At 43.7% G+C, this 24,311-nt stretch overlaps 1 protein-coding gene across 1 annotated transcript in view; it reads right to left on the bottom strand.

Moving 5' to 3' along the window:
• LOC122919722 (complement factor B-like) overlaps positions 1–24,311 on the bottom strand; it is a 67,640-nt gene that overhangs the window by 38,538 nt on the left and 4,791 nt on the right. Inside the window, exons 4-9 of the mRNA XM_044268906.1 lie at positions 22,453–22,587; positions 19,793–19,980; positions 17,379–17,410; positions 15,573–15,732; positions 7,677–8,010; positions 196–335 (exon numbers count right to left, since the gene is read on the bottom strand). Coding sequence (XP_044124841.1) covers positions 196–335; positions 7,677–8,010; positions 15,573–15,732; positions 17,379–17,410; positions 19,793–19,980; positions 22,453–22,587 — 989 coding nt within the window. The remainder of the gene's footprint in view (positions 1–195; positions 336–7,676; positions 8,011–15,572; positions 15,733–17,378; positions 17,411–19,792; positions 19,981–22,452; positions 22,588–24,311) is intronic.

The raw sequence follows: 24,311 nt of genomic DNA on the forward strand, positions 1-24,311 counted from the left end.
ATGTGAGGTGCGGTCTTGTTCACTTTGCAGGCTCCAATCTAGAGATAGGTGACATTGGTGGCATATCCTAGCGATATGCCACCAATGTGCTAGATGACACAACCCCTTTAAGAGAAGGTATACACAATGAAGGCCATTTGTGCATAGACTACACTTAGAGGACAGAGGTCATAACATTGTACATATTCTCCATACCTTTTCTATGAACACTTCACTTGCTTCTTTAGCGAAGTTGAAGTTGTCTTCTCCTAGACTTGCAGAGGCATCAAGAAGAATGAAGATGTTCATGAGACCTCCTGTTGTCACTTCTATTGAAGGACTGATCCCCCACGTGCCTAGCATGAGAGAAAATGTACAAAGGAAAGTATCAGGATTTGTAGATCTGACCTCATGTGATGGTGATAAAGGACCCTGTATTAAAATGGTGTTCAGACAGTTTTCTCGCCAGAACATCACTGACCAGTGACCTTTGTGCCACCAGAACCAGTAAATGTAATCCATGACTACCAGTCGTAGTAGTTCCTGAGTCGTCATCTCACAGGAAGTAGGAAGCACTATTATTTTTATTTACAGGAACCTCCAAAAACAAAAGATTAGTGTTTTAATGCAATCCTCTGAGGAACATTCCTTGGACAGTCCTGCACAAAACCAAAACTGTTGGTAGATATACACAATGCGGCCTACCACCCATATTCATTGAAGAACTTTCTGTTTTTCACAATACCATAAGGGGGTATTCAGCTGCACTCCCTTCTGTTTCTCTGACTCTCTTAACTAGTCTTTAGGACCCTGTCCTGTAAACTTTGGATGGATGGGGTCACATGTGCTGCTTCAGTCAATGATTGATCTCAGTGGAGCTGTGTCTCCAAGCGGCATGTGACCCAGTAGTGATGTGCCACCTGGGAAAATGTCACCGCTGTGGCCAGTCAGCACATGTGACCCTGTCTAGAGGTTTGCAGGATGGACACTGGAAGACCAATGTCGGGAACTGGGGATCTGAAAAGGAACAGCAGGGAGCTGATTAGTATTTTTCTACCACAGGCAAGCAAGGGTTCAAATTTTAAAAAGTAAGACAAAAATGCAGCACAACTTTTTTTCCTACCATTAAATTATTATGTTAGATCAGGCGAAACAGTAATTAAAAAATATTCCAGTATGTAGATATTGCTGTTACAACCATGCTGTTATGGTGCGCGCTTCCGATCCTTGATTCACTCTCAGAATATCCACCTAAAGAGTCCAGTGCTAGTGGTCATGTAACGTGGGGAGATACCTCCTGGTTAAAGTTAGATTTTAATTGTTTGTGTGTTTGTGCATGGGCGTGGTAGTGGATCTGACTATAGAATGTGTCCCAGTGACCTTTATTCACGTCATTGCTCCTGAAGGCTGGTGCAGTGAAAGGAGGGTACACATTTCTTCTCCTGGGGCTCTTATTTGATGTTAGTTTGGGGTGCCATTGATGTTTTTTGGACGTATGTGCAGGAGGAGTAGAAGTGTAAAGGCCAGCATATAGTGTAGTAGAACTCAGGTAACCAGACTAGAGATAGAATAATATTAGTAAAGTACCTGAAATTCGGATGGCAGCATGCAGGTCTAACGATAAGACAGGTTAAGTTGTTCCTAAGGTGTGTAGGGTGTCTTAAAGTGTTATCCCTACACAGCAACAGGGTCTGGAAAGCGTTACATAAGTTACCTTGCTGAAAGACTCACAAGCCACCCCTTATTTAGACCATCACATTATGATTGGGTTCTGGTAGCATGAGATGGTGCATTTTATTGTAAAAATGCTGTGGTTTTGACCATGCCTTGTCCAACATGATGTTGGGGCAAAATGGCCCCACATGTGATGACTGATCGGGAACCCGGTGGTTACAACTCCTTAAACAACGTGAGGAGGACACAAGGATGTGTAAGTGTTGTGTCACTCATGTGGACAGGAAGAGAGTAGCCTATATACACTAACAGTGGGTCTTCCCACCAAAGTTGTTTTTGGGTGTTGGAAAAGTTGGCCAACAGGCCTTTTGCTGAGACCTGTACCTAGAGCTAAGGGCACCGCGTTTGGCACAGTTGGAGGCCTTGGCCAGAAGGAAGTTTTTTGGTGGGAGGGCATCATCCCAGGTGTCTTTTCTGAAATACCCATACAGCAGAGAAGCTTAGAATTGCTGATCACATGAAGAAACTCTGACCCCACCACTGCCTACGCACATATATACTCTCAATAAAACATCACACAGGCCCACGTGTCACAGATGCCAAAGGCATATCCGGCGCATTCTGTCACTACTACAAAGCACTATACAAACTAAGAGCACAAGACACAAAAGACCAAACAGCCAAGAGAAAGGAAGATAGCAAAGATTTTCTCTCGTCTCTGAGACTCCCAACAATGACGGACTAACAACAAAGAGAGATCAACAGACCTTTTACACTACGAGAGGTCCATTCCATACTGTCAAAGAGCCCAGGCCCTGATGGCCTCCCTATCTCATACTACAAATCCTTACGGGAATTATCCAACCCCTCCTCCTGCGCTTTTGTAAAGACGTGCTTGGGGGCTCGGCATTACCGCGACAAACGCTTGAAGCACATATTTCCCTCATACACAAAGAAGGGAAAGATCCAGAATTATGTAGTAATTACAGACCAATATCCCTTTTAAACAATGACCTAAAAATCTATGCTGACCTCCTTGCGCAACGTTTGAGCACATTATTGCCAAACCTAGTCTCCCCTGAGCAAGTCGGCTTTGTAAAAGGTTGAGAGGGTAAGGATAAGTCCATAAGACTTCTGCATCTTATGCAGCTGTCACGGCCTATGGTGTGTTTTGTGACACTTTCCTTCACTTGGTTGCCTGTGGCAACGTGTGGTGTTGTGTGCATGTGGTGGCAGTGTCTCAGCCCTATGGCTGATCCCCAGGACATGGTTGCCACGCATGCCGTTGCCCGCGGCAACAGGTGAAGTATGGGTTTATGTGTGTACTTCCCCTTTAAGTGTCCGTCTTCCCTTGCCTGGTGTTGGAAGGGTTAATTCCCTTCTGTGTGTGTGAACACTGGGTGTGTCTGTTGGGTGTGGCTACTTGGGACTATAAAGCCTCAGTGTATATCACTAGTCTGAGGGGTACTTCAGCCATGGTTAGCTGGAGCAGCCTCCTGTGTAATTCCATCTGCCAGTGAGTCTGACATCAATAGTAGGCAAATTAATGGAAACCCTATTAAAGGATAGGATTGTGGAACATCTAAAATCCCATGGATTGCAAGATGAAAAACAGCATGGGTTTACTTCAGGGAGATCATGTCAAACTAATCTTATTGATTTTTTTTATTGGGTGACTAAAATAATAGACGGTGGAGGTGCAGTAGACATCGCATATCTAGACTTTAGTAAGGCTTTTGACACTGTCCCACATAGAAGACTTATCAATAAACTGCAGTCATTGAGCATGGACTCCCATATTGTTGAGTGGATTAGGCAGTGGCTGAGTGACAGACAACAGAGGGTTGTAGTCAATGGAGAACATTCAAAACAAGGTCATGTTACCAGTGGGATTCCACAGGGATCTGTACTGGGACCAATTTTGTTTAATATCTTCATAAGTGATAGTGCAAAAGGCCTCGATGGTAAGGTTTGTCTTTTTGCTGATGACACAAAGATATGTAACAGGGTTGATGTTCCTGGAGGGAAACGCCAAATGGAAAAGGACTTAGGAAAACTAGAAGAATGGTCAGAACTCTGGCAACTGAAATTTAATGTGGATAAGTGCAAGATAATGCACCTGGGGCGTAAAAACCCAAGGGCAGAATATAGAATATTTGACACAGTCCTGACCTCAGTATCTGAGGAAAGGGATTTAGGAGTAATTATTTCAGAAGACTTAAAGGTGGGAAGACAATGTAATAAAGCAGCACGAAATGCCAGCAGAATGCTTGGATGTATAGGGAGAGGTATAAGCAGTAGAAAGAGTGAAGTGCTTATGCCGCTGTACAGAACACTGGTGAGACCTCACTTGGAGTATTGTGCGCAGTACTGGAGGCCATATCTCCAGAAGGATATAGATACTCTAGAGAGAGTTCAGAGAAGAGCTACTAAACTGGTCCATGGATTGCAGGATAAAACTTACCAGGAAAGGTTAAAAGACCTTAATATGTATAGCTTGGAAGAAAGAAGAGACCGAGGGGATATGATAGAAACTTTTAAATACATAAAGGGAATCAACTCGGTAAAGGAGGAGAGCATATTTAAAAGAAGAAAAACTACCACAAGAGGACACAGTTTTAAATTAGAGGGGCAAAGGTTTAAAAGTAATATAAGGAAGTATTACTTTACTGAGAGAGTAGTGGATGCATGGAATAGCCTTCCTGCAGAAGTGGTAGCTGCAAATACAGTGAAGGAGTTTAAGCATGCATGGGATAGGCATAAGGCTATCCTTCATATAAGATAGGGCCAGGGACTATTCATAGGATTCTGATATATTGGGCAGACTAGATGGGCCAAATGGTTCTTATCTGCCGACAGATTCTATGTTTCTATGTTTGGTCTCTTTATTATTGCAGCATATGGTTTCCTGGGTTCCCGTGTGATGTCTGTTGTGTGCTGTGTCCTTTGTGTTTGTTGTGGACAGCAGCACTTGCACGTGGGTTCCAGGTAGTGTGTCTATGGCAGGTAAGTGTGGTACTAGTCTTACTTACCTGTCATTGCCATATGTCTGTTCATGTTCCCCTTTCTATGTAGCTTGGCCAGTGAGACTCCTGTTCCTCCGTGTCTAGGAGGAACAGGTCGTCTTACCCTGCTCCTAGTCCAGGGCCACCCTGAGGGCTAGCAGGAATATCAGGTTCCGGAGTATGAGCCCTCCTACCTTCAGGGTCGGAGACAGGGTCAGTATTAGGGATTGTGTAGGAGGTGACCTGATCCCTGTCCTGGCCATGCTCTGACCGTCCATCTTCTGATACTGCACGGCTGAGGGTTTTCCCCATCCTCAGCCGTGACCGCAGCACGCTAACACATCCCGCTTACCATTAGTCCTTCTTGGCAAAGACGCGGAGAAGGCCTTTGACAGGGTGGACTGGACCGTCATGACTGAAACACTAAGCTACATCCAAATCCCTTCCCCCTTTGTCAGAGCTATCTCCCAATTATACTTCCTCCCATATGCTCAAATTCAAGTTAATGGACTGCTATCAGAATTATTCGACATACTAAGCGGCACTCGTCAAGGCTGCCCCTTGTCCCCCTCGCTATTTATAATAGTGATGGAGACTCTGATTCAAAGTGTAAGACAACATTCTGCCATAACAGGGTAGACCATAACACTGCAGCCTTTTACCGACGACCTCCTTCTTTTTCTTTTTTTTTTTTTAACAATACGTTTTTATTGAGTTTTATGAAATGTACAAATACAAATGGTACACGCAGATTTAGATTACTTGTATGACGTATACATATTAGATACACAGTAGAAATATCAAAAATATTGTGATTGATATATATCAATTGATTACATAAAATAAAATAGATTATATTAATGATAACATCAAGTACTAATACTCAAGTTTGGTGGGATATTTCAACGGGAATCTTTAAGCCATACTTCCCATTTAGTTTGAAAGGAAGTTTTGTGGTTTCTTGAAGATGCCCAAAGACCTTCAAACAGACAATTGATATCAAGATCTCTGAGAATTCTTTTAATATTAGGAACATTGTTGTTTTTCCAGGATATAGCAATTTTAGAGCGAATACCTATAATGATATGCATTATAACAGATCTAAGTGTAGTTGGGTAATCATTAATACCCATAGACAAAAGAGCCAGTCTAGGAGAAAGGGCTATGGGGAGGGAGCATAAATCAGAGATGAGGTCAAACGCTTTTTCCCATAGACTGTGAATTGGGGGGCAATCCCACCACATGTGCATGAAAGTGCTAGAAGCGTGACCACATCTCCAACAATTTGAAGAAAGCTCAGGAAATATCTTGTTAAGGTTGTAGGGGGTTAGGTACCACCTATATAGAATTTTTCTAGCACCTTCCAGATGTCTAGCGCATCTTGATAATTTAGAAATTGTGGTATAAGCCTCTTTCGATTCTACATCAGAAATAATAACCCCTAAGTCTTCATTCTATTGACTGCTAATATAAGTTAGAGGATCAAGGGGGATTTCCTTTAGCAGTTGGTAGCCTTTTGTTATACTTTTATTTGATCCCTTAGTGGAGTTGAGCCATTCGTATAAAGCTAAATCATCTGGGGAATGCTCAAAATAAATGGGAGATTGCAATAGATGATGAATCTGGAGGAATTTATAAAACTCCCTATTTGAAATGCCATATGTGTTGTGAATATGAGAGAAGTCAACGAACTTTCCTTCCATCCACAATTATGAGACTTTCCCCAAGCTAGATTTGGGCCAATTTTTAATGTTAAGATTGGGTATGGCTGTCTCACATAGTTGTATCGGAGCATTAGAAATGCTGAAGGGAAGTCTTTTTTTTATTCTAGTTAAAGAGTACCATAGCTTGCAGAGTGACATAAGGTAGAGAAGGCTTAGTTCCGAATGCTCCTATGGATTGTAAAAGGGTACGGATATTTGTAGTACCTAAAGTATGATTTTCTAATAAAGCCCATTTCTTGGAGGGGTCTTCAGAAATTAAATATCTGAGCTGGTCTAATAATGCTTCACAGAGGGGACATTAAGACCACCCAAAGCATAAGCTTATATAGTATGGCTGCTTTAACTTTTTTTGCCCCAAATGTATTTATTAATTAGGGCTTGGGAGGACAACCATCTTTATTGCCGCGATTTTGCCTAACCAGGATAAAGAATCTAAACGTAAATTATGTAGGGAATTCTTCACTTTATCTAGAAGAGGCCAGTAATTAGCTTGAAAAATATTGGAAGAGGGATATGTCAATTGAACCCCCAGATAAGTAAGGGAGCCATGGGCCCATGAGAATTGATTTTTTTTTGTGATATGATGTTTATCTCTAGGGGGAAGACCTAAATCGAGCATCTGAGATTTACTGGTGTTAATATTGTAGTAAGAAGCTCTGCAAAATCTAGAGATTATCTCAATTATAGCTGAGAGTGAAGAAGTTGGATTGGTGGTAATGAGTAAAACATCATCGGCAAAGAGACCTATGTGATGATCTTGGGGGCCGATTTTTAAACCCTGTATATGTGGGGATGGTCTAATATGCTCAGCAAAGGGCTCCATTGCAAGAGCAAAAATCAAAGGGGACATGGGGCAACCTTGTCTGGTTCCGTTATTAATATCAAACGGATTAGACAAGAAGCTGGAGGAATATACTGAAGCACTTGGGTTCGAGTATAAGGCCGAATTTCTGAAGGATCATATAAATGTATTTCCAGTGGATCCTATCGAACGCCTTCTCCGCGTCCAGGGAAAGGAGCAGAGAAGGCGTCCGAGAGGCACACGTTGCGTCTATGAGGCCAATAAATCTACTGGTTCCATCTGAGGATTGTCTATTTGTGACAAATTCAATCTGGTCGTTGGAGAAAAGACTAGGGAGTATGTTAACTAATCTCCCAGCCAAAATTTTTGCGTAAATTTTAATGTCGGAATTGAGTAAAGAAATTGGCCTAAAGTTAGCTGGAGAGTCTGTGGGTTTACATGGTTTTGGTAAAGTGACAATAAGGGCACTTAACATATGTTTCGGTATTGTACCTTGAGTGGCCAAAAAGTTGAAGGTTCTAGTTAAGTAAGGAGTCAGAATAGATGAATAAGACTTGTAATACTCGTTTGTAAGGCCGTCCGGGCCAGGGGATTTATTTGGTTTAAGGTATTTGATAGCTTCCAGTACTTCAAGTGCAGAAATTTCTGTGTTAAGAGCTCGACTTTGGATGTTAGATAAGGAAGGGAGAGAAATCTCCTTTAGGAACTCATCGATAGTTTTGGTGGTTGGTTGAAAAGTTTCTGGAGAGTTCTCTAGATTATATAAACTGGAATAGTAGTGTGCAAACTCTTCAGCTATATCTTTAGGGTTAAGAATCTTTTGTCCCTGTTTATTGAGGATGAAAGGGATTATAGTCCTGATCTCTTTTTTATTTATTTATTCTATTAGGCAATAATTTGGAGGCTTGATGATTTAGATCTTTTTAGGATAGCTGCATGTTTTAAAAAGATACTGTCACGGCTGAGGATGGGGAAAACCCTCAGCCGTGCGATGCCAGAAGATGTTAATCGCCACTTGGCCAGGAGCACAGGATCAGGGAGCAGGTCACCTCCTATAACGTCCCTAATCTGACCCTGACTCCTAGCTCTTGGCCAAGTGGCGATTAACATATTCTGGCATCGCACGGCTGAGGGTTTTCCCCATCCTCAGTCATGACAGTATGACCACAATGGCTCCTCGCGTGGCACACACCTTGGAAAGAGGGTGCAGCATGTACCGTCATCTGCTGATGGGGTGCATGCGCGTTCTCCGGAGGGAGATCGTTATGGGGTTTCACCATTTACGGCCCGGTGAGTGGCTTTTCCCCGCCATTCCTTTCTCACCGTTGTCCGTGTTGGTGTCCCCTTGTTTATCATTCCCCTCCCCCCTCCCATTGTTTTTTGTGCCTCACCAACTTTCCCCTTTTGTTGTTGGGAGGGGCTTTGAGGGGTGGGAGTATCCCGCCTTTGGAAGAGGGCGCAGCATGTGGTGCCTGCCGCTTTCTGGCACACATGCTTATCCTCCGGAGGGTGGGTGAAAGGGGAACCCTGATACTGTGCAGTTCTCTGTGGCTGCAGTGTGTGTGAACTGACACTAGTGGTTGGGTCTCTCCTCGTCCACGTCTCAGTGGTTCTCTACTCTTTGTCGGTGTGGCTGGCTGCAGTCCTCGTTGGACTGGCTTTACTGTGTGCTGGGAGAGGATGCATGCTGGCAGCGACTTTGTTGAGAGTGGACGCAGTGTTCAGTGCGGTCTCTCCGGGCTGTTTCTTTGCTGGTCTCTGGTCCCTGTGTGTTGTTCCAGAGGCTGTCAGTCAGCACCCTGGTCCCTGTGTGTTGTTCCAGGGGCTGGCAGCAGTCCTGGGGAGACTCTCTGACACTGATTCTGCTATTTTTTTTTCCTTCTCCCTTCCCTGTTTGGGGTCCCACACTTGTTTTCCCTTTTGTGTTGGTGAGGGGGCTTTGAGGGGTGAGAGTGTCACAGCCTATGGTGTGCGTAGTGACATTTTCCTTCACTTGGTTGCCCGTGACTACGTTTGGTGTTGTATGCATGTGGTGGCAGTGTCTCGGCCTTCTGGCTGATCCACAGGACATGGTTGTCACGCATGCCGTTGCCCGCGGCAACAGGTGAAGTGTGTGTATATGTGTGTACTTCCCCTTTAAGCGTCCGTCTTCCCTTGCCTTGTGTTGGAAGGGTTAACAACTTCCTGGAGTGTGTACAGGCTGGATGCTACAACTGATGCTTCTACAGATAAGTCTGTTCATTTATTTGTGTTTTGCTGTTTGCTTGATCCTAGATGACCCTGACTCCCTCCGTATTAAGTGTAGGGAGCCGGTGGTCGTGTCCCCTCACTGTTATAGGGTGTTCAGGTGTCATACAGTCGAGGCACGAGGGCATGCAATTTTCTATCATAGAGATATTTGCATGGGCTGAGAAGACAGGGAGAGTTTCAAGGCTTAAATAGGGGTCACCCTTTTGTTCCTTAGTTTCGGATCAAACCAGTCGGATCCTTATTTGTAACTTCTTGTTTTCTGTTACTCCATCCGTGACAGATACCTCTAATGCAAGCCTTGTGTGCGCTCCATAGTGTGGTGTCTATTACTGAAGAGTTGTCGTTAAATTGGAAGTATTCCTTTAAGGAATTCTCAACAGCTAAATAGATTGAGGAGTTTTGCAACAGTGAGTTGTTTAATCTCCAGGGTGAGGTTATGTTATTACCATGATTGTCATTTATGGTCAGGGATATGAAGGCGTGATAAGACCAAGTTATGTTGTTTATAGACACATTTGTAATATTTTGTAAAAGCCATTTATCTGTTACAAAAAGATCTATACGTGAGAAGGAGTTGTGGATATGTGAGAAAAAGGTAAAATCTTTTTCATTAGCATGAAATACTCGCCAAACATCGTATAGACCTTCTTGGAAGAAACAATCCCGAAGAGCTGAATTTTTTGTGGATTGAGGTTGTGAAGGCTGCTTATCAATAGAAGAGTTTGGACATAAGTTAAAGTCTCCACATAATAAAAGGGCGCCTTGTTTAATTTCCTGTGCTAATTTTATTGTGCATTTGATAAATCTAAGTTGGTTACTATTGGGGGCATATATATTCACCAGAGTGTATCTGGAGTTATTAATATCACAAATAATGATACTATATCTATCATGTTCGTCAATTACTGTATCTATACAACGGAATGATGTAGAATTTTTAAAGCCTATAATAACCCATCCTTTCTTCTTCTCAGCTGTCACATTTTTGTTTCCTTGATTCTGACCAAAGGGTAGATCGTTTAAAGGGACTATTAGGCCTCTTTCACACTTGCGTTGTCCGGATCCGGCGTGTACTCCACTTGCCGGAATTACACGCCGGATCCGGAAAAACGCAAGTGAACTGAAAGCATTTGAAGACGGATCCGTCTTCAAAATGCTTTCAGTGTTACTATGGCAGCCAGGACGCTATTAAAGTCCTGGTTGCCATAGTAGTAGTGGGGAGCGGGGGAGCAGTATACTTACCGTCCGTGCGGCTCCCGGGGCGCTCCAGAATGACGTCAGAGCGCCCCATGCGCATGGATGACGTGTCCATGCGATCACGTGATCCATGCGCTTGGGGCGCCCTGACGTCACTCTGGAGCGCCCCGGGAGCCGCACGGATGGTAAGTATACTGCTCCCCACTACACTTTACCATGGCTGCCAGGACTTTAGCGTCCCGGCAGCCATGGTAACCATTCAGAAAAAGCTAAACGTCGGATCCGGCAATGCGCCGAAACGACGTTTAGCTTAAGGTCGGATCCGGATCAATGCCTTTCAATGGGCATTCATTCCGGATCCGGCCTTGCGGCAAGTCTTCAGGATTTTTGGCCGGAGCAAAAAGCGCAGCATGCTGTGGTATTTTCTCCGGCCAAAAAACGTTCCGGTCCGGAACTGAAGACATCCTGATGCATCCTGAATGGATTTCTCTCCATTCAGAATGCATTAGGATAAAACTGATCAGGATTCTTCCGGCATAGAGCCCCGACGACGGAACTCTATGCCGGAAGAAAAGAACGCAAGTGTGAAAGAGCCCTTAAGTCCTCTGACATTTGCAGATAAGATTTTTAACCCCATAATAACCACAAATGAGTCAGCTCAGAGCTATTTCTTATACCCCACGTATTTTGAGTGTAAAACACATTAGTTGGATACATATTTTTACCATATCTGCGAGAGTACTTGAAACAAAGCATAAAAGTAAACCTTTTTGTATGAAGGTCAAGACTACTTTAGATTTGAGTGAAGAAAACTCGGAAGTAGCCTAAAAAAACAAACTGTAAAAAACAGAAAAAACATTATGGAACTTTCACAGCCCAGACTGGGCTGAATTATAAAGTCAAGCAATATATCCACTATGGAGAGGCGGGAAAAAAAACAGTGTGGATCAGGGTGTGAGAACAATATTAAGAGTAATCAAACTCATATAAAGAGTATGGAACCCCTTAAATAGAATTGGGGTGTATTGATAATTATAGCAATGTCAGAGACAGTCACCCGACTTTGAACCATTCCTGGGTCAATGATGACTGCTTCTTTCTCAGTGGCGAGATGCTTGGAGATGGAACTTTAGGAGAGGTTTTAGCGCCCTCTTGTGGTAGGGAAATATTCCACTTGGAGCAAGCTTCAGCTAAATCCTGAGGAGTGTTCATTACATGAGAAGAGTTCTGGAATCTCACAATCAATTTCACAGGATACCCCCATTTATAGGGGATATTGTTATCGCGTAAAGCTTTGGTATAAGCTTGAAATTCCCTCCTCCTGGAGACAGTGGCTGAGGAGAGATCTGTGAAGAGAAGAATATTTTGGAACCTCTCAGGAATTGCGTTGTTGCTTTTTTGTGTTGCTCTCATTAGAGATTCTTTAAGCTGAAAAAAATGAATCCTAGCTAGGACATCTCTAGGAGTCGTTGAGAGAAGAGATTTGGGCTTAGGCACTCGGTGAGCTCTATCAATGATCAAGTCTGAGCTAGGAGTATCTGGGAGATATGCCACAATTAAATCAGTAATAAAGTCTTGTAGCTGGGTGTCCATTATATTCTCAGGAATGTTTCTAAAGTGAATATTGTTCCTTCTGGAACAGTCCTCTAAATCAGCTACTTTCATTTTGATGGCAGCCAGCTCATCTTCAACTGCATTACGGCCATCTACTAGTGAATTGTGAGCAGAGACTAATTCCTCCATTTTTTCTTCAAGGTGAGCAGTTCTCTCACCTATGGAGACTATGTCCGCATGTATAACAGATATCGTTTAGTCACTATGAATTGACCTTTTCAAATCCATAAGCATGTCTTGCATTATGGACACAGAAATGTTAGCTTCTATATGAGGAGCTGGAGAACCTGTCACACAGGGGGACTTGTGAGGAGATGATTTACTCACCCTTAAATGCCTGCCTTTGTCATGCAGGGTGAATGGGCTTGTATTGTTGGTGTTCCCAGAAGCTTCCGATTGAGGAGAGATAGCTCAACTCATGTAGGGAGGAGCGCTCTGCTACTCCTGTGTTTTGGAGGCAATCGCCATCTTGCTTGGAGCCTGATGCTGGCGGGAAAAAGGCTGTAATTTTCTGTGGCGCCGCTCCTTTCTTTCTTCCCCTTGTCATCATCAGAGGACACCGCGGGGATGCAGGGATCAGGGGAGCAAGAGAGGTGGGTGATAGCATACACCACAATATGTTGCTTTGTGCCGCTTCACGGGGTTCCACACGGAGCTCCTTCACTATATGTCCTCCTTGCCCGGCATCCGGCCACGCCCCCGACCTCCTTCTAATACTCACTGATCCCATAAAGGATACTTTCCCCCGAATACTGCCATATGTACACCAAACCTCTATAGCCTTACTGTTGATCAGCTATCCCGGATAAATAGTTTTTATCATTATATAGTATGAGTTTCACATTTTTTCACTGGTGAATCAAGAGGGTGGTATAATTTTACTAGAAAAAGTAATTAAAAGTTATGTTTTAAAGGGTCATCTCTGCTGGAACACTGTAAACTTTATGATCCTTCTATATATTGTCTATTGACTCAGCTGGACATTTATGCTCAGTATTACATTATGGACAATTTTCTATCTGGTACTCTATTTACTGAGGCTTTAATTAAAGAAGCTAGGGATATCTTCTCTGACAGGGAGATCCCTGGACTGAGCACATCAGCAACCTGTAAACAAGTCTTTTGGGACCTATATAATAGGTATAAGGAGAATATAAAATCTTGGTGGGAGATACGCTCGATTAAGTGTTACCTTGAATATAAAATCGTCCCTAAGGGACTTCATCTCCAGGTGAGACCAGCAGAACGCATAGTATCACAGTCCTTGATGAGTAGGTGGGAGGAACAATTGACCATCAGTTCACTTAATCTGATGACAATCCTCCTGGAAGAGGAGAAGTTAATGTTTGAAAAAACGGCTGTTAGTCTACAGGAACAAATTGAGCTCGCCCTTACATTGAAGGACGACCCTGAGTTTGCGAGATGGGAGACTTCCCTTCAGGCCTCTGTTGAAAGGTTTCAAAGTCTTATAAAAGAAAGAAAACATAGACAATTTACTCGAGACCTGGCCGAGTTCAGAGAGAACCGGGCCCATATTCAACAGCCCACTAACCTCGTACCAACGGTGTCCGAGGTGTCCACATCGGAGGTGGACTCCTCTGACACTGAACAATCAATAGGTACATATAAAGGTAGAGGAATCGCACAGACCACAAGAAGGGGTAGACGGTGGCAGAAGGGTGCAGGCGGGAGAGGTCGGGGAGGTGGGATGAGTTATCCTGCCGGACCATCATCCTACTCTGCTGCCTCTTCCTCCAATCATCTCTCCTCACCACAACCGTCGTCTTTTTTAGAAAAAAGCCAGGGCCCCTATCAATAACGAGACAGGGGCACGACGGACAAGGCCTGAAGGGAGGCCCCCAGATTATAAATTTAACATCAAGTGAATTTAGCACAGTAGTTGTACTCAGCAAGGGACTATCATTTGTTCCCACCACAAACCTCTGCCTCTTCTCTTGGACAAAGGACCTGAATCTCTTTAGTAGGCGTCTCAAATGGCACAAGTTTTTAAAGGACAGTGACAGACAAACATGTGAAAGACTTGGCCTTAATAAGGGCGATTCTGCTGCCCTACATTCGTTATGCCAACTAGGGGAGGAAGGCAGCCGTCGGCCAGGACAGGGTCCATACACGGATCTTAAACCTGGTAGTAGAAAGATGCCTCCTCCAATGAACTATGGTTGTGTAGACATCTTTCTACAGATGGTGACTAATGACCTTGAACAATTAGAGCGTGTGTCCCCTCGCCACTTCAATCTGTCTCGGACAGAAATGCAAGCACTAATTTCCCTTGAGAATTATAAATCTATCGTAATCAAAGCATCAGATAAGCGTGGCAACCTGGTCATCTTGGACCATGGTGCCTATCAAAATATGTGTCTTGATCTCCTCAAAGACAAGGAGGGTTACAGAGTGTTGCCCGCTAACCCTCTAATCGTATTCTCCAATGACCTGAAGGACATTTTGACTGGAGCATTAATTGAGAAGGTCATCTCAACTATGGAGTATGATTTCCTCTTTCCGGCTCATCCTGCCATTGCCACTTTTTTGGGTTACCCAAGGTCCACAAGGGCATTACACCCCTTAAGGGCCACCCGATCTTAACTCATTGACCCAGAATTGCGGTGTCTATATTGACCGTGTGCTGAGGGAGTTCGTTGTGTCCCTACCATCTTACACAAGGGACACAATGGACTTCCTCAGTAAGATAGAGACGATCAATGTTGACCCTGGGTGTATATTGGCAAGTGTGGATGTCGAATCCATCTACAGCTCAATCCCGCATGATAAAGGTCTGTTTGCTGTCGAGTATTTTTTTTTTAAATGAGGGACAGCCACTGCAGAACCCATAACGCCTTCATCCTCAGACTTCTCGAGTTTACTCTGACCCACAACTTTTTCCTCTTTAATTGTCGTTTCTACCACCAGCTCAGGGGGATGGCAATGGGGAGCCCTTGTGCCCCCACTTATGCCAACCTCTTCCTGGGCTGGTGGGAGGATGTGTACGTGTTTCCAGACGCTGCTACCTGGTGGTCCGACAAGATCATATTCTGGACACGGTACATTGACGATATTTTCTTGGTATGGAAAGGTGGGTCAGAGGAACTCCGAGAGTTTGTGTTGGCCCTAAATAGCAACGATATCGGTTTGCGGTTTACCTTTGAGTCTGATCCATGCACTATCCCTTTCCTGGATGTTCGGATAACCAAAGAGGGGGAGAAACTCTCTGCGAACATGTACAGAAAGGAAACCGCAACCAACTCGCTGCTACACTGGGAAAGTCACCATCCTACACCACTTAAACGTGGCATACCCAGGGGCCAATACCTCCGTGCTCGGAGAAACTGTTTCGAGAATGAGGCATTTCAGGGTGAGGCCAAAAAGCTCCAGATGAGATTTGAACAGAGGGGCTACCCCCAAACGGTCCTCGCGGGCGCCTTTCAGAACGCCCTGGACAAAAAACGCACTGAACTTCTCATCCCTAAACCTAGGACAGAAAGTGGACAACAATTAATACGACTCATCTCCACTTTTGACTCAGCAAACAGCCAAGTGGTCTCAATCCTCAAAAGGTACTGGCCTATCTTGCATATGGACCCTGATCTTAGGGATGTGCTCACTGCACAACCGAGTGTTACATACAGACGGGGGAGGAGCCTTAAAGACCGGCTGGTCCATAGCCACTATACAACACCCAGTGGAGCCGGGACCTGGCTTGATCGAAAGCCATGTGGCATGTTTAAATGCGGCTCATGTAAGGCATGCGCATTTATTTCTACTGCAAAATCTATTAAATGCTCAGTCACTGGTCAGACATATAAAATTAGGGACTTCTTTAACTGTAAGAGCAAAGGAGTCATATATATTTGTCAATGTCCATGTCCTATGGATTACATAGGAAAAACAATCAGAGAAGTCAGACGGCGGATATGTGAACGATGTGGCTAAGAAAAACATCACCCCGGTCGCATCACACATCAATGATGTCCATGGCGGTGATCCTAACTGCCTGAGGTTCTCTATTTTGGAGGTTATCCCTCCCTCTCCAAGGGGTGGGGACTGGGATCGTAAAATTCTTCAAAAAGAATGCGTTTGGATCCACCGTTTTAAATCCCAGGCACCCCTTGGGATCAATGAGAGACTCACTTTCTCATGCTTCTTATTAATATGGTGGAGGAGATTGTGCTCAGTCTGCTCTCCCTGAATATGAACAAGCTTGCCCGGTAATAAAAAATATATAGTCCAGGTGAAATGATTGGATACTTTTAGTATCCTAAGATTAATCTTTAAGCGTCTTCTATCAAATTGACGCGTAGTGCTGCCCCCCATCAAGGACATGCAATTTAAGTGAAATAGTGTGTAACATCACCTTGTTTATCTAGGTATGGCGCACACCTATCTTCCCTCTATATATCTCATCCTCCTTGATATGTGACTAACATAACATTATCTGCGCTATTCCAGTAGAAGATCAGCCACCTTACATATGTAGGCTTCTTCTCCCTCTTTCTTCTCCCCCCCCCCCCCCTTCTTTAACAGAACTGCGGCTTTTTTACCATCAAAAAATGGAGATGGCGCTGATGCGTGAACATAATATAGTCTGTGAGGCAGTGATTACTAGGTCACTATCTTCTTCTTATTGTCCACTGTGCACACTGCAACCTCTTCTAAATACGTGCAAGGGTGGTCATAATGCACTAATGACGCACTGTAGCTATATAATGCACTTGTGTTTGATAGTGGTAATCAATACACCTGTATGTTTTGCAGCGTGGTGGACGGTAATGATTGGGATGGTAAAATAACATATATATATATATATATATAAATAATAAAAAATATACTGTCTTAATCTGACCATTAGAGTAATCTCCTTCTATTCAGCTTATTGTCAATACTGTTGGAATGCCTCTTTTACGATCGATCTGGGGGGGATATAGCTATGCGTTCCACAGGACCGGATATCACCATGACCTGCGGTTCATGGGATGAGGGCGGTGCGATCTATCGCTGGTTAAAATCGAACATGAACCAGAGAGACGTTGGAACCGGATGTGACGTTCATCCGCGTTCCATTGGGCGGAAGTAAGTCACACATGCGGTCCAAAGACCGGATGTGATGAAAGCAGATACCTCCGATAACCAGAAGTGGTGCTCCTGGCGTCCTGGAAGCGCCAGATTTGAAACAGGTGAGGATACGATATTTAAGGAGGCAGATAGCTTGGTTAGTGTCTGTCTGGAGGCATAGGAGGATACCGGAACACCAGGGAAATGTAAGTGGGGACCAGTTGGTCCGTTTTGATTTTATGATCTGGACTTGGGCATGAAACAGTATCTTACACTGTATGTTTCTACAGCCGCTTGGATTGCCCTCCTCTAAATGGGCTTCTTACAAATTTGACTGTCCAGGACTCTGAGTAAGTTACCCAAAGCGGGTTGAAATATTAATAATCCCGCAACAAGCGCTCATATTTTGATATCCCTCTACCTTCCATTTACAGGTGGGATTTATCTAATGGCCCGCTTGGTCCCATACACATGTCAACATCTGTGTGTCCGGTCCTATGCCTCCTATACATCATAAGTATATCTTGATTATCTTTATATAACGGTTTATCCATGACTGCTTTTTGACCCCCTGATGAACCTAGCAATAGGGGAAACGCATTGGGGTATTGATGAGAACTAACCTGGGAGCGTAATATCATTACCACGTTTTCCTTAGGTTTCTCATGACGGTGTTGTAGGATTCATCTTCTATGCACCTATATGTTTGTTTCAGTCTCTTTATTATGATGGGCTGTGGTCTCTACAGGTATCAATTCACTGTGACCCAGTAAATATCCGTTGTCCATACGGGGGAGCCGGGTATTGATTTTTTTTATTTTTTGAGAGGAGGGTATACATAGGGCAGTCAGTCCAGGAACGAGGACAGGGAGTCTCCACCATCAGGGGACGTCCCTGGGCTGAGGTCTCATTCAGGGTGAATGTAGGGACAGTTTAGCTTATTTAACTTTCCCCTGAATACTGCCATATGTACACCAAACCTCTATAGCCTTACTGTTGGTCAGCTATCCCGGATAAATAGTTTTTATCATTATATAGTATGAGTTTCACATTTTTTCACTACAGCGGCAAGTTGTTCAAAATTAGAGGACATTATACATGTAGATCCACTGATGTGGTATACATGATACAGTGCCCTTGCAGTTTGATATACGTGGGGGAGACCACGATGGAATTGAGAGAGAGAATTAATAAACATAAAAGTACAATAAGAAAAGGGGCGCTAGATAAACCAGTTGCTAAACATTTCATTGAACATAATCATTCCATAAACCAATTACGATTTCGTGCCATTGATAGTGTAGGATATCTAAGACGGAGTGGTGATAGAAAGAAAATCCTGAGAAGAAAGAAACTTAAATGGATTCACACCCTTAGGTCCCTTCCATTTGGCCTCAATATAGAATTTAACGTCACTTCCATTGACTAAGATGGGTAGCTAGTGTGTTTTCCAGGTATCCAGACATCTTGTTTTTATTATGTTATATGTAAACTAGTCCCGGGAGATTTATCCCTCACTCTTTAGGGTAAACCAGTTACCTTCAAATATACTTATGTGCCATTACTCTATTTATGTGTGTTCTATTTTTTTGTATTTACAATGCACGCTTTACTTTGTGCCTACCTAACCATTGCATTTGGATCTATGCATGTATGGATTGAGTATAGACTGTATGACTATGCCATATATGCGATTCTTTTGCTCATGTTCAATGGAATTGTCCCATTTGATTGCTCAATAGTTTGATCTAAACAGGCTTGCTGCATTTCTAAAGACGCGTCCCCGTTACCATGGCACTGATGTTGATGCGCTATAATGACGCCTCACGTGAGGGCTCGCGTGAGATGTTCATTAGACACACGAGGGTGCGCCTTGATGACATCTGCGGACGGTACACGTGCGTCATGCGGTCTTCAAGACAGCCGATTGGCTGCATGAATGAGCGCCGTCAGTTGCCATGGACAGGGTCGGACGCTTCCCACTGGGCAAGTGTAACTGCGCGCGGCTGCGCAGTACACTCGGGACAACGCTGACATGACCAACATTACCATTCTATGGTTGCAACTAAACAGCGTCCTTTCATGTCTACAATCAGGTGGAAGGTAATAAGCCTATTAAGTGAACACACGATGTATAGTGATTGGTAGATGTGATGAACTGTGACTATCATTGGTGATTTGAGGGGGTGTGGGGTATATATATGTGTAACAACGTGGATGTCATTAGGCTTGACAAAGGCTGAGTTTCAGCCGAAACGTTGCTGTTTTTACTTGTCTGGGGGTCGCAATAAAAGTTTGGAAGATGTTAGAATTCTGTGCATGTCATACTGACCTTACAGTTCCTGGTGAAGTGCGATGTTGTAGCGCAGCACCTGAAGCAGATAATGTTTTCTTTGAGGAATTATTTGCGGTCCTCTAAAGACTTCTCCCTGGCTCTGCATTTTAGTAGAAAATGTGTTTTTTTTGTGCAGGGGGCATACTTTTGGTAAGAGTTTGAGTTTGTTCTCTTCCTGAGAAGACTTAAATGGCCTGTAAGGAGAACCTGTGGAGGCAACGTTAGCTTTGTGGACTTCCACTGGTGTGTTATGAGGTTTGACACCAGGGGTAGTGGAAAATGACAAGTCAAAACTGGGATTGTTTCTGATCCTCGCCTGTTGAGTAACAAAGTCTACAAACACCACAAAGGGGGGAAATGGTACATTATGAACCTGTTTATAATGGAAACCATGCATGATCCACTTCTCCTGTAGATTGTAAGGGAGTTTTGGGACAATCGGATTGACACCTCTGGCGGTGTCCAGGAATGCTAGCCCTGGCAGATCTCCTTCTGCCTGAGAAATCTGTACCTCTATCAACAAGTCACTGAGTTCCCTGAGCTTCTAGTAACCCCTATCAACTACTCTGGGAAAATTATCTATTCTCTTGAATAAAGCATTTTCTATAGCTTCCATTGACCCATAGCACTTATCAAGTCTTTCCCACACCATCTTCAGGCATTTGCCTGGATAGTTTATGTTAATGTCTCTGATTCTTTTGGCATGGTCAGCAGACTCACTTCCGAGCCACTTTACCCAGAGATCTAACTCTTCACTATAGGAAAAATCTAAGTCTCTTATGGCGTTCTGGAAGGAGGCTCGCCATGCCCTGTAGTGCTCAGGGCGATCAGTGAACTTTCTAAGTCCTTTGGTAACCAGCTCCCATTTAGCAAAGAACTTAGTAAAGTCCATGGTTAGCGCCAATACTACCTAGTGTGTTATTGGTATGCTGCATGTGTGGTGTATCACCATACCTTTTAGGGGTTTCTGGCTTAGGGCAGTCTGTATGATACCATTCTGACGCGAAGGGTGTCTATTTACGTCGAAGCGAAGGTTGTAGCTTTTGTTATGTAGGGTAGTTGTGGTCAGCATCGCCTTGTCGTATACCATCCTGCTTGAGGTACTGTGGACCAAGGTAGGATCTTTGATACTCTGCATAGGCTGGCTGATATGCTGGATCATAGTTGTCATCTGTCTTGGGATGCTGATGGACATATTCTGAGACGCGCTGTGCTGGATCTTGTTCATCTAGGTCTGGCCCAAGTACTTGTCTGTGTTTCTCGGGTTCGGGAAACTCCAAGGCTTATAGGAACTCTGCTTTGGCCACTGCGGCTGCCTCTTCTTTCTCTGCGGTGAGTTTTTCCACTGACGCTTGCAGGTATGCTTTCTCTTCTTCCAGTGCCGCTCTCTCTTTTTCCTTTGATGCTTGCAGGCATGTTCTCTCTTCTTCCAGCGCTGCTTGCAGGCATGCTCTCTCTTCCTCCAGTAACACTCTCTCTTTTTCCTTTGACGCTTGCAGGCATGCTCTCTCTTTTTCCCTTAACGCTCTCTTTTTCTTTAGTTAAATGTCTTGTGCAGCAAAAGAAGACCTTACTTTTGCAGCCTCAGCTTCTGCATGGATGAGAGCAGCCTTTTCTCTCATTGAGGACTTGCAAGAGCAGCTTGCTCGTGACCTGGTCCTATATGATGATGCCTGGCTAGCGGACATTGTGTGCCTTTGTCTGGCTGCTTAATGTCTCTGTGCAGACTCAGTCTATGTAGAAAAGGACTTCAGCATGGTCTGGATCGTGCTGCACTTGCTGGGGGCTGCACTCCCACTTCTTGTGACTGTATGGCAGCTTCTGCAATCTTGTACGCAGGATCGCATGTGTGATGGTGGTTCTGTATAGTCAGGTCCACTATGGCTGGTGACTAGTATCTGTTTTACTGTTCTGTCCTCATACACGTTCACACAGTGTGCAGTCTGACATTCAGCATAAACCGTTCCTGTCTTCCAAATAAGAAAACTGTTTTCTGTAGTCTAACTTGATTATTGGTCAACAGGATTGTGAATTGGTAAAACTACAAGAATACAAATGGTTTGTATAAGTATAAAGCATAACATATATGTCACGGATGGTGTTGCAGAAAGCTGGTACTTATAAATAAACATCCGACTGGCTTGATCCCAAACTAAGGAGCATATGGGTGAGCCCTATAAAACCCCTAGAGCTCTCCCTGACTGCTATGCCCATGCAAAGATCTTTATGGTAGACGATTGCATGTCCTCGTACCTTATGCTATGTGACACCTGAAAACCCTATAATAGTGAGGGGACACTACCACCGGCTCCCTGCACTTAATACGGATAGAGTCAGTGTCACCTACAATCAAGCCAGCAAGAAACACAAATAAAGGAAACAGACTTATCTGAGGAATCAGGAGAAGCAGCCTCCAGCAGTGAACACAATCCAGGAAGAAGTATAAACCGCAAAGTGAGGCAGTATGGGAGGGAATATAAAGGGAGACAATCAGTGCAAATAGGTGACAGCTGGGAGATGGAAAGGAGATGAGAAAGTGAAACCAAAGCAAAGAACATCATACAACAGGTAGAGAAGAACGTCTACCAGATCTTCTCACAGAGGTGGCGGTGACAATATATCAGCAGAAAGCATAGAACAACATGTATTTTAACATTTTCATAACACTGAGCACATGTCCAAAATGGTTGCCTATACATAGATTGCATGGCTAGCTAACAGAAATAACTCCCTGAGTGACACTACAACTACTTGAACAGCTCTGGATAACATACTGTCCCTGAAAAAAAGGTAAATGTCACTCACCAGATATACTTGCGCAAAGATGGTGGAGTTTAAGAAGGAGAACTGCATGGAACAGCTCTGCTGATGTCCTGTAGTCTGTATGTAGATTGGAGACTGGCTTCTCCTTCACAGAATGCCTTGCACTACCCACCATGCCTAGCATTTCCCAACAAAGCAATAATTTTTATTAACAAGAAAACAAGGTGCAATACATTTTGTACCACCGCTAGATGGTGATGTTGCCTAACTAATAACTACAGAAATACAGAAATTGCAGCAGAATAAATTAGAAATGAAATAGACAACTATGTTTGGTACATAATAGATGTCTGTAGCATGACTGGTAGCTCTCTGCATTTGACAGACAAAGGACTGCAGGACACAGTATATGAGCCCGCAGAAGACGAGGAGTTACAGGATGAATTACAACTGCAGACCACTTACACCAAATACAACAATGGGCATTATATAGCAGCAAAGTGCTAAACATAGTGCATAAGAGATATAACATAATCAAATTACAGTATTTTTTAAGAGCACAGTGCCCAGAGAAGACTAGGGAGTGGTGAGCACATCCAGCATCCGCTATATTCACGGCTTCCAGGTCCTACTGTGTATTAGTGAGCACTTCCATAATGGAAGTGCTCATGGTATTCGCTTCAAAAGACGCACTGCCATTTCCCCCTACTTTTGGGGAATAAAAAGTTTGTCTTGTGGAGTGAAAATTATGGTAATATGAATTATAAGCCGTAGCTGGGACAGCACCGTAGCTGTGGAGTCAGTAAGCCAAAGTTCTGACTCCAACTCTGTTTCCGACTTATTCATAAATGGCCAATGGTTTAGCAATGACAAATTGACTGCAGTAAGATGGTATCATTGGGCTTTTTCCTGCTATCATGTAAGTATTCAGGCTACTAAGATATTTATTGCAATACAATTTCTGAAATTCCTAAAATTTTCTGAAGTAATTATGTAATGCACTATGCATTTAATAACTGGAAACAATAATTTTAAGAAATCTATGAATTTGTCCTCAGAAGAAGTTAGAAAAGCTTTTATATATATGTCCTGGAAATGCAGAGAATCATGTGCGAGTCTAAATGGGAATAAAAGAAACATGTAAAAAGTGGAGCTGCTATATTCAGTGCTCGCCATAGAAAGGTTGTCTGGGAATAAATAACGTTTCACAGGTGCCGCAGCCCCTCCGCTATGGTAAGATTCATACTTACTGCTGACCGCAGCTCCGCTCCTGTGCACTGACTCCCATGTGTCTATCTTATGGTTTATTTCCTCACCGCCATTGGCGTGATCACCTGCTCCACTGCAGCCCATGACTGGATTCAGCGGTGAAGTGTCCACGCAGACAAATCACCGCTAAAGCCAGTTATTGGCAGAAGCAGACCCGCAAATCATAACTGTGCTGGGGTTAAATAAAACAAGCGGCAGACTGGAAGATGAACATACAGGAGCCAGCATACATGACCAGAGCGGCAGGGAGTAGGTAAGTATGATTATTTCCATAGTAGAGACTGTGGGCACCTGTAAAAAGTTACTTATTCCAGGGCAACCCATTTAATGCTGTCCTCCTGGTGTGTCTAGCAGTTCTAAGATGACTGCAAGCATGTCCAGAAGTGAACATCCTCCTCTGGTCTTCATTACTGAGCATGCTGAGCATGCTTATCACTGTATATAGTATACACTGTATATAGTACACACCCTGCTTATCACTTTATATAGTATAGGAACAGGGGAGAACACAGGAGAGGTGAGAACTGATTATCTATCATCACTAGAACACCCTGCTTATCACTGTATATAGTATAAGAACAGGAGAGAACACATGTGAGATGAGAACTGATTATCTATCACCATTAGAACAC

The sequence above is a fragment of the Bufo gargarizans genome, chromosome 9, assembly GCF_014858855.1.
Source record: "Bufo gargarizans isolate SCDJY-AF-19 chromosome 9, ASM1485885v1, whole genome shotgun sequence".
In the NCBI taxonomy this organism is placed as follows: domain Eukaryota; kingdom Metazoa; phylum Chordata; class Amphibia; order Anura; family Bufonidae; genus Bufo; species Bufo gargarizans.